This window comes from Aedes albopictus, chromosome 1 (genome assembly GCF_035046485.1).
Source record: "Aedes albopictus strain Foshan chromosome 1, AalbF5, whole genome shotgun sequence".
Taxonomy (NCBI): domain Eukaryota; kingdom Metazoa; phylum Arthropoda; class Insecta; order Diptera; family Culicidae; genus Aedes; species Aedes albopictus.
Window position 1 is genome coordinate 171,497,549 of NC_085136.1, and position 11,047 is coordinate 171,508,595.

Consider the following 11,047-nt stretch of genomic DNA (forward strand, 5'->3'; position numbering starts at 1 on the left):
TGGAAATGCAATTTACTCATTTTTTGAGCTGTTCCAGTTTAGCTCAGTTTTGTGTGAATCTTACTCATTTTAGAGTAACATTTTCTTAGCGTGTGGTCCTCACAAGTTCCTACACGCTAAGAAAATGTTACTCTAAAATGAGTAAGATTCACACAAAACTGAGCTAAACTGGAACAGCTCAAAAAATGAGTAAATTGCATTTCCAGCGATAGCGCTGGCCCAAGTGCAAAAATTTAAACAATTTAGGCCGTATAATATTCTTCACATCAGCAAGAATATTATACGACTTAAACTAATAAGATTTTCGCACTTGTGCCAGCGCTATCGCTGGAAAAAAAAATTTACTCAATTTTGAGTTGTCCCACTTTAGCTCAGATTTGTGTGAATTTTCTGACCGTGCAGCTAAGAGTTGTGTGCTTAGCTGGTAGTGCAGCCTGGGCACTGTTGTCCTTCTGACTTCTGCTAGATTGAGGAGGTACGATCCGAGTGTCTGTTCACCAAGGAGGTGCGGCTCAAACAGCGCTCGTCTGGCATCCAGCGGCTGAGTAAGAAACGCTGCACCACGCCCAGCTAGATCCAAGGTGGTAGCCCCATCAGCGTGGTCGTCCCAGTGTTGGTTGGGACGTTAAACAGAACTGGCACGATGGCCCTCCGGCGAGACAGGAGTGTTGGCGTAGGCCCAATAAGCCACCCGTAAAAATCCCCATTGCGAATAACATAGGAGAAAATACGACTCCATACAATCGGCAAAGACCCACGCGACGAAATAAGGATTACGATTGGAAACTTGGAACATGGAATTGCAAGTCACTAGGTTTCGCAGGATGTGACAGGATAATCTACGACGAACTACATCCCCGCAACTTCGACATCGTGGCGTTGCAGGAATTTTGTTGGACTGGACAGAAAGTGTGGAAAAGCGGGCATCGAGCGGCTACCTTCTACCAAAGCTGTGGCACCACCAATGAACTGGGAACAGGATTTATAGTGTTGGGCAAGATGCGACAACGTGTGATCGGGTGGCAGCCGATCAACGCAAGGATGTGCATGTTGAGATTTAAGGGCCGTTTCTTCAACTACAGCATCATCAACGTCCACTGCCCACACGAAGGTCTCCGATGACGAGAAAGAAGCGTTCTACGCGCAGTTAGAGCAAACATATACGATGGTTGCTCGCCGCGTGACGTGAAAATCGTTGTCGGCGACATGAACGCGCAGGTAGGAAGGGAAGAAATGTACAGACCGGTAATCGGGCGAAACAGCCTGCACGCCGTATCGAATGATAACGGCCAGCGATGCGTAAACTTTGCAGCCTCCCGTGGTATGGTAGTTCGAAGCACCTTCTTCCCCCTCAAAGATATCCACAAAGCCACCTGGAGATCACCCGACCATCAAACAGAAAACCAAATCGACCACGTTCTAATCGACGGTAAATTCTTCTCAGATATAACCAACGTCCGCACATACCGCAGTGCGAATATAGATTCGGATCACTACTTAGTCACTGTATGCATGCGCTCAAAACTTTCGACAGTTATCATCACGCGTCGAAGTCGAACGCCGCGGCTCAACATCGAGCATATTCGTAACGTAGAAGTGGCTCAAGACTACGCGCAGCAGTTAGCAGTGGCCCTACCAACGGAAGAGCAGCTTGGCGCAGCTACACTTGAAGATGGCTGGAGGGACATCCGATCCGCCATAGGTAGTACCTCGGCTACAGCACTAGGCTTCGCGACTCCGAATCACAGAAACGACTGGTACGACGGCGAATGTGAACAGTTGAAAAACGAGAAGAATGCAGTATGGGCGAGAATGCTGCAACACCGTACGAGAGCGAATGAGACACGTTACAAACAGACGCGGAACAGGCAGAACTCAGTCTTCCGGATGAAGAAGCGCCAGCAGGAAGAACGAGATCGCGAAGCGATGGAAAAGCTGTACCGCGCTAAGGACACACGAAAGTTCTACGAGAAGCTGAACCGCTCGCGCAGAGGCTTTGTGCCACAAGCCGACATGTGCCGAGATAATCACGGGAATATTCTCACGAGCGAGCGTGAGGTGGTCGAGAGGTGGCGGCAGCATTACGATGAGCACCTCAATGGCGACGTTGCAAGTACCGAAGGTGGCGTGGTAACAGATCTAGGAGTATGTGCACAGGACGAAAGACTTCCGGCCCCTGACCTTCAAGAGATTGAGGAGGAGGTTGGCCGGTTGAAAAACAACAAAGCCGCTGGAGCAGATCAACTACCAAGCGAGCTTCTAAAATACGGTGGAGAAGCACTGATGAGAGCACTACACTGGGTCATTACCAAGATTTGGGAGGAGGAAGTATTATCGGAGGAATGGATGGAAGGTATCGTGTGTCCCATCTACAAAAAGGGCGACAAGTTGGATTGCGGGAACTACCGCGCGATCACACTACTGAGCGCTGCCTACAAGATACGTACGAGCTGCATCAGCTGCTGAGAGAACCAACCATCGTCCATACCGCGAAAATCGGGAGGCTACGGTGGGCGGGTCACGTCATCAGGATGTCGGATAGCAACCCGACTAAAATGGTTCTCGAGAGTCATCCGACCGGTACAAGAAGACGTGGAGCGCAGCGAGCTAGGTGGGTCGACCAAGTGGAGGACGATCTGCGGACCCTACGCAGAGTGCGGAACTGGAGGCAAACAGCCATGGACCGAGTGGAATGGAGGCGGCTACTATGTACAGCAGAGGCCACCCTGGCCTTAGCCTGACCGGTAAGGTAAGGTAAGTACGGTAAGTATTGTGCCTGCAGAAAAAAATTGGAAGCGACGTGTCGCTGGACTGCACACAAATCACCAGCGAAGTTCATGATACATTCATCCAGTGTAGTCTTGATTCACTAAGTCACAAAACTTCTCAAAAATATTGAAACAAATATATAAATATTTTGCTATAAGTTGATACTCAACTATCAAATATCTATTATTTGAGGCGGCAAATAACGAAATTGCATTATAAAATAATCAAAACTGCGAAATTCTTTTAAAAGTTCGAAGTTTCTTCGACATGGACTAAGACAACTTTTAACGGCTAACACACCGTGTTTGTTATACACTTCTACGATGAATTTCCCACCCCCGACGGCCCGACCCGATGCTTATTGTGTTTAGCCATGGCAAAGGTCGTTTGAAGAAGCAGATCACGTTTTTCTTTCCTGTCACATTCCTGATGGACTTTTTGCTCCACTAAGGCATGTTCCGGTCAATTCCGGATGATTTTGCACGAAATTTAACATGTTTTTGATCAATCCAGACGTCGACGGTGACGATTGGAAGATCGTGACTGTTGGGGTGTCCGTTGGTCCGCCTCCGATGCTATAGCATCCACTGTATATACAGCGGATTGTTCCTTGAATTTATGTCGTTTTGATGGCTTTGTTAAATTTAAATGTAATTATTCAAGATGCCTAAAAGGAATGTGAACCAATATATTGGAAAAAAAATTCGTTCAGGTAGAACGGTACCCGCATAGGAAAATACAGTTTGCCTTAGACTCCAAACAGCGAAACTCCTCTAACTGGTAAGGTTACATTTTCCCAAATTGTTGCATCTCAGTTGAACAACGTGAACCAAAGCTCTTTGTACTATCAAAAACAGCATAAACAACCTAAAGCAAATTGTTACAATATATTGTAGTGTTCAAATAATGTTGAATAATATGAGAATGAAACATTTCAATGAAAAGTTGAAATATGCCTTCACATTATGCCAAACGGTTTGTTTGGATAGTTTGGTATCACACTTACACACGCACATTTTACTATATATTATTTTTATCAAACAGTTTGACAAACAGTAGAATGCATTAGTGTTCGTTTGCCAATTCTTGACCGCATCGAAAATCCAAGTGTCAACTTGGTCGCATTTCTGTTTTGCATTTTTGTTCAAGCCCGCAGGAGTTCCAGCTAAAATAAAAGTCCAGCAAGGAGACTTTTTGCAACGTAAGTATTGGGAGTTGATAGGTTGCTGTTTATATCAATAACTCGCTTATTTCTTCTATTAGGTCATGATCGTGCCGGATGTGCCGCATCGAGTAGATCGTTTGTGTGCGGACGGGAAAGGAGAGGACAACTCGTTGAGAGGATCGTCGTTGCGCTGAACTACGATGTGGCCTCGGATGTGGCTTTGGATCCGGTGTTACCGGCGATCCTCGATAGGAGTTCGGAGCAGTGCATGGTTGGATAGCTGGATATTATCAATTTAGTTGAAAATCGGACTTTTCGACTAGTAAAGCTGGGGTTTTCTCCAAATCCGTGCATCGGACCTAACTTCGGAAGTGGTGCGCTGTATAGTAAACCTGGTCCGCTATACAGCGCACCACTTCCGAAGTTAGGTCCGACCGAGGGTCCGACGCACGGATTTGGAGAAAAATCCTACTTCGCTAGTCGAAAATTCCGGGTTTCAACTGCACGGAGAATATCGACAAGCTCAAGCACTGGATCAAGAAGATAGTGAAAAATAAGTGGTAATTGGTTTCAGTGACAGCCGAGCCTCCAAAAAATACATTTTCGTAGATGAATAAAAAAAATATATTATATTTAACACGTATTTGTTAATTTTTATTTTATGTTGTAGCGCAATAAATGCGCAATATGTTTTTTCATACCCCCTGGCAGGTCCACTAATAGTACAAAAGTAACAAAACCGTACAACGTACTGTTATTTCAACTGTATGAGACCATTAATCAATAATTACACATACAGTGCTTATTTTCATTTCAATTTTATAGTTCAACTGTTCTAGAATTGTCTGCTATACAGTGAACTGAACAAAAAATGAATAGTACATTGACCTTTTGACAAACTGTAATCGAAAAATTTTGTTCGAGAAAATTGGCGATTTTTTATTGTAACATAACTTAACCGCCTATTCCACATATTGTATTTTGCTCGATAACCGTCTATCAGACTGTTGAAACTGTTTATGGTACTGTTGGTTTATTGTTACTTTTGGTGATATGTCATACTGTTGAGATACTGTTTTAGATAATTGCGAACAGTATGGTGAACAGTACTATTATGGTTCACGGTTATGCGGGTAGCCAGCTCCAACTGGAGGTAAACAATGATGGTTGATTGCAAAACGTCAGGACTATAATGACAGATCCACTGACGTCGCTGGAAATTGTCGCGTCGCTGGACTGTCCAGCGAATTGCAGGTTAGTGCTGCAGCGACAATAAGCAACTGTCGATGAGTGTCGACGTAACTTGTTAATGGTACTTTAGAAACTGAATGACCATAACGTGAGCATTAATGTTCTAAAATTGAGCTTTTTCAAAAGCGAAATCGATTATGTTGGGTATTTCATCACGTCTGATGGTTTTCGCCCTAGTGAATCAAAGGTGAGAGCTATTTTGGACGCTCCTCCCCGCAAAACGTGTCTTTGCTCCAAGCATACCTTGGACTGTTAAGGAGAAACTTCAGAGAATACAAATATGCCTGCCACAATGGCCGACTTGGACCCCTACTTACGTTTTCAAGAGCACAAACACGGAGACAAATTTCGTTCGTTTGAAACAAAAATATTCATGTTTATTCGGCAAACTGATAAAATATTTAAAGCTAAAATATTATTTTTTAAAACAAACTCAATTACATATTGATTTCTACAATACCCATTGAAGAGCCCCCCGTTCCGCCGTCGAGAACATAAACAAAACTCTCAAGTTCCAGCTGCATCACCAAACATCCAACATTGATTTCGGGAGCGTATGTTGTCTACATGATGTTGACATTGAAAGTACCACGCGGGAAGTGGATTTTCCTAGAGAAGGAAATAATTTTGCAAATTTAATTGGAAAACAAATATTTCCGTAGGGCCGACCTGCCACAAAAAAAAAAACAAAAAAATTTACATTTGTTTCTAACATAACCAGTCAGAAGATATATGTTTGTTTCAAAAATGGATTGAATTTGCTTCAAATGTGACGTTCGATTTGTTCCAAACAGGAATATTTATTTATTTATTTGCAACGTCTTCAACAATAAGTTGTACAGACTGACTTATATCTAACACTTAAATTACTAACAAAACAATGTAAACGCATTTACAACATCTGTAGAAAACATAACATTAACATAATCACAATTGAAGCGCTATGGAATTATATAAAACACATTTAATTACAATGAAACCAAAAAAAATAGCAACACTTCTTTACGGTTTCCAAACTATCCGTTGTCGACGACGAAACACCCGACATTTAATTCCATCAGGCCAAGTTGAAGGGCGTAGAGCAACATCTTTCCATTTTTCTTTTAAAACGACTTGGAATGAAATGTAGTCCAGAAGACTTGGCTGAGAATTGAGTGTCCACTACCAGGGGGCTCCAATGCGAGCTTTTTGGTGTGGGGGAGAGCGGAGGGTCACTCAGAAAAAAAAAAGACTACAATCGGATCGGCTCGATACTAATTTAACAATCCTTGAACAGTCTCCAGGCGGTGCGTCAAGACATTGATACACTAACTTTTCAATATCACTTTCCGACATAGAGTTGTCTATATTGGTAAGTAATAATGAAAAACATGGATCATTTGTCACGGTTGGTACCCAAGTAACCACGAAGCCGTATATAAGTGCCTATATATTGCCATATATTTGTATTTAAAATTATGTATATAATGCTGCATTGCTTTAAACACCTCATTGAAGCAATATTAAAGTCGAAAAGGGCCCCACTAAAATCACATTAGTGCTACATATTGCAGCACGTTGACAGCCATTGCTAAAGTGACATAAATGCATGTGCTGTACATTTGCATTTGCACATACTTAATACGTGCAATACGAAAAACCAAAACAAAAATCTATTTTTAGCACCGTTTCGTTATCGACGATACTAATGCTCCCCACATGAATGTTTTAACCATCATTTTTTTGTTGCCGAGTCGGGAGTCGAACCAGAAGTATTGAAGACCGCTAGATGAGTTCCATACGTGCTGGCGCCTTGGACTGTTTCTGCTGCAATGATGACAACAGATATTTCATTAACTAAAAGGAAACTGTTCTTCTGTCTCAATCGTTGCTGTAGAGGGCAAAACGGCTATGTCATATGTAATAGAATCCCTGTAATTACATTCTGATAAATCATTGAAAAATACATAATGCATTTTAGAATATATTTATTCAATATAAGATATTTAAAACACCCTTCGCACACTACTCATATCCTAATTGTGATTTCCAGCATTATTGGCTTGCGATAGCAGGCAACAGAAAAGAGAAAAGGTCATCCCTAAAAAGGTTTTGCTGAAGAAAGGCGTGGATCGGTGGTTCAAACGGTGATTAAGTTGGTCGGGAGTCGAACCAGAAGTGTTGTATACTCTATAGAGTTGACCGTAAAGTTGTTCACTCTTCTTGATTTCATTTGTGTACCATTAGAGTCAAGCTTTTATAATTGTATTGTTAGAGCAACCTTTGCTAGTTTGTACATTGCATTTATTCAGTTTTTGCAGTGTTGAATTATTGAATTATCGTATATCACCTTTTAATGCACCCTAAAGTAAAGAAAAAATGTAATGCATCAATGCATTGATAATGCCAATCTAAAGGGTAGTTGCATGAGAAGTGTGGAATTACTGCATTTTGCATTGCAAAGGTTGATATTCAGTCTAATTCGTGCAATGATATGCTTGTGGTTACTTGGGTAGGTTCTCGTTTGTCTCGCTATGATCGAAAAACGTAGTGTCCTCGTTGTTATCATCAGTTTTACTTTCCGCACCGGCAGACACGACGGGAGTTGAATGTTGCAATGAAGCACTTGACGGCAGAATATCATGCGGCACGAGTCGTTGCAGGTTGTCCACAATAACGGATATTTGTGTTTTTAATTCAGTTATTTCTGCATGGATGAGGCTTGTATCGTTTGTGTTTGCGGAATTCAGATGAGATTTTTTCCATTCATTGAACACCGGCGCGCATTCTCCACACATCCAAATCAGGCCTCGCGACAGGGAACGAAGATCTTCTTTACGCACACCGATGCAAGAGATGTGGAATGCTTTTGAACACGGCCCGGCACACATTGTATGCAGACCGAATTCTGTGTAAATGCAAATCGAGCATTTTTGGCATTTGACCATTTCTTCACGATACGTTGCGGTTTTTTGGGTCATCTTACTAGCACAATATCGCCAATTTGGATACTTTTTCAACAGAACACGTTGTAATACGGAGTGATTCGTGAAAGGAAAGCGGATTCGGTAATATTTTCACTAAAATACTTGAGAAAACAGCAAATATTTACGGACGAAAAGAAGCCGTGGCATAATAGCTCGAAACAACGACAACGAATGTTGTTATTTTTGTTGCCAGAACAAATTGACAATTTATTTGAGTTTACCTGAAATATTTTTCATAAACATATGTACTCGATTTGGAACAGCTGGCTCCTTTTGCAAGTGATCAAAGCCAGGATAAACAAGTGCGATCTGATTCGATGCTTCGTTCGTCAGATTTGTGCCTCTAAAGTTTGTATGCAAAATTGCAATGGGATTTCTTGATGTTTCACCTTAAACTACTACCACCGTTTCCTTCCGAATCTGTCGATTCACCTTCGTCCGTTGTATGATTTACTACAGAAATACCGTAGATTCCTGTGGTCATCACAATTTCAAGTTGCTTTCGAGAAAACGAAAAGGTTGCTCGTAGACAACGATCTACTTGAACCATGCGACCCCTTAAAACCGATAACGTTAGCTGTCGATGCTAACCCCTACGGAGTGGGTGCCGTTTTGTCGTCGGAAGAGTCGAAAAACCGATATGTTTCGCTTCATCTACATTGACTCCAGCACAGACTAACTATGCTCAGGTCCATAAAAAAGCACTTTCCGCTGCTAAATTACAACGATGGTCGTTGCTTTTAACCAGTTACGATTATACAATCAAACACCGTCCTGGCAAATACATGCATCATGCAGATGCACTGTCACGTCTTCCTCTACCAAGTCTCACAGAAGTAGAGCATACTGATCTAGGCTTGAATATCATGTTCTCAAGTGGCACAGATGTAGTACATCTTGATGTCGTCCGTATGCATCAGAAATCAGATCCAATTTTGTCCAAAATTTTCGAGTATGTTTCCCATGGTTGACCTACACGATCAGAAAATTCACTCATTTTGAAGCTAAAGTGGGACAACTCAAAATTGAGTAAATTATTTTCCAGCGATAGCGCTGGCCCAAGTGCGAAAATCTCATCAGTTTAAGCCGTATAATATTCTTGATGATGCGAAGAATATTATACGGCTTAAACCAGTTGGATTTTTGCACTTGGGCCAGCGCTATCGCTGGAAATGCAATTTACTCATTTTTTGAGCTGTTCCAGTTTAGCTCAGTTTTGTGTGAATCTTACTCATTTTAGAGTAACATTTTCTTAGCGTGTGTACTCATTTCAGCTAAGCTGTTTTGTGTGAATCTTACTCATTTTAGAGTAACATTTTCTTAGCGTGTGCGTGAATCTTACTCGTTTTAAAGTAAGTGTACTCTTACTCATTTTAGAGTAACTTTTTCTTAGCGTGCGTGCACGTATTGGTAAATAGAAAAGGGGTCGATAAAAGAATCTCAAATAGATGGGCGTGTTCTTTCTACTGCACTGAAAAATATTTCTACACTCAAAATAATCCAAACGTCATTGCCACGTGAAGAATCACGTAAATCGCTAGGAATGAACTTTTTCTTAAATTCACCTGATAAAGGTAACAGTTACCGGCCGCTAAATAAGAATGAACTGCAGCTCCGATCATTTTTACTGTGGTTGACCTATCTCACCTACGTGAAAATCGCGTGCATGCTTCAATTCATTCTGATCGACTTCATTCCATGGTTCATTCTGTGTTGTGATAAAGTTTAAAGATGGCTGCCATTCAAAACAGACTTTAGTGGAGCGATGTTTTACAAAACTTATTTGATAATTTGGAAGGTAGGTTGGATATTTTTTCTGTTTAATCTATTCTTTATAATCCTCTTCCTTCACAGAGCATGACTTTTTACAAATACTTAATCGCAAAATGGGTATGTGAGTTCAAAATGTCACGAAGAAATAACCGGCTGATCTTGTGGAGAAAAATCTATCATGAACATTTTTTTGTTCGTTTAGAACTAAAGGTAAATACTACAGAATGCTGTGCATCGAAAATGTTCTAACTGTATCCAATATTCCGTTAATACAGAGACTATCGCTGACGACTACCTCGATGAAGGCTTTTGTCTCCTCCTGTTGCCATTTGCGATCCTGCTTCCTCCTGCAGCGATGGAACTACGCCGTAAATCAAGAGCGTTCATGAGCGCATAACTATTCGACTATATATTTCGACCATATTAATAACTTTCCTTTAGTTCAGCAATAAAAGTCTTGTTAATTTTAGAGTAATTCATTTTATTATGTTGATAAAATACAAAAGCTCTAGGGAAGGGATTCGTAAAGGGTATTCCACTAGAATACCAGTTAGGTCTCATAAAATCACTTGGTGAATGTCATTGAAAAAACACGTAGCTCTGATGTTGTTATCCGGTGGACTGAGTGAATTGAAAAGAGTTCATTAATTCATTTTGTTACCTAGGATCACGTAGGTGCTACGTGAAAAGTACGATGGAAAAAAATCACGTATGTTTTCACGTAGCAATGACGTTTGGATTGTTTTCAGTGTACGCTAAGAAAAAGTTACTCTAAAATGAGTGTGCACACGGTCAGAAAATTCACACAAATCTGAGCTAGAGTGGGACAACTCAAAATTGAGTAATTTTTTTTTCCAGCGATAGCGCTGGCACAAGTGCGAAAATCTTATCAGTTTAAGTCGTATAATATTCTTGCTGATGTGAAGAATATAGCGCATTTAGTTCACCACTGGACTATCGCACTAGTTTTCACGAGTGCGAAATCGCTAATAAAAGTGCGCGATTGCATCAAATCAACTCGGTGTCTTCAGAGCACTTGTTCACCATAGATTGAAGAAATAGTGCGCCGAAGACATCAACCTGATTTGATGCAATCGCGCACATTTATTTACGTTTTCGCACT

At 41.3% G+C, this 11,047-nt stretch overlaps 1 protein-coding gene and 1 long non-coding RNA gene across 2 annotated transcripts; both read left to right on the forward strand.

The window, feature by feature from the left end:
- Window positions 1-271: 271 nt before the first annotated feature.
- LOC134285294 (uncharacterized) lies at window positions 272-6,319 on the forward strand. The gene is made up of 2 exons (XM_062845841.1): window positions 272-2,772; window positions 5,212-6,319. The coding sequence occupies exon 1, from the start codon at window positions 1,207-1,209 to the stop codon at window positions 2,464-2,466; it is 1,260 nt and encodes a 419-aa protein (XP_062701825.1). The 5' UTR covers window positions 272-1,206; the 3' UTR covers window positions 2,467-2,772; window positions 5,212-6,319.
- Window positions 6,320-9,196: 2,877 nt separating this feature from the next.
- Window positions 9,197-10,393, forward strand: LOC134286124 (uncharacterized). Its single transcript, XR_009996847.1, has 2 exons — window positions 9,197-10,134; window positions 10,200-10,393. It is a non-coding gene; the product is annotated as an uncharacterized LOC134286124 (long non-coding RNA).
- Window positions 10,394-11,047: the final 654 nt, after the last annotated feature.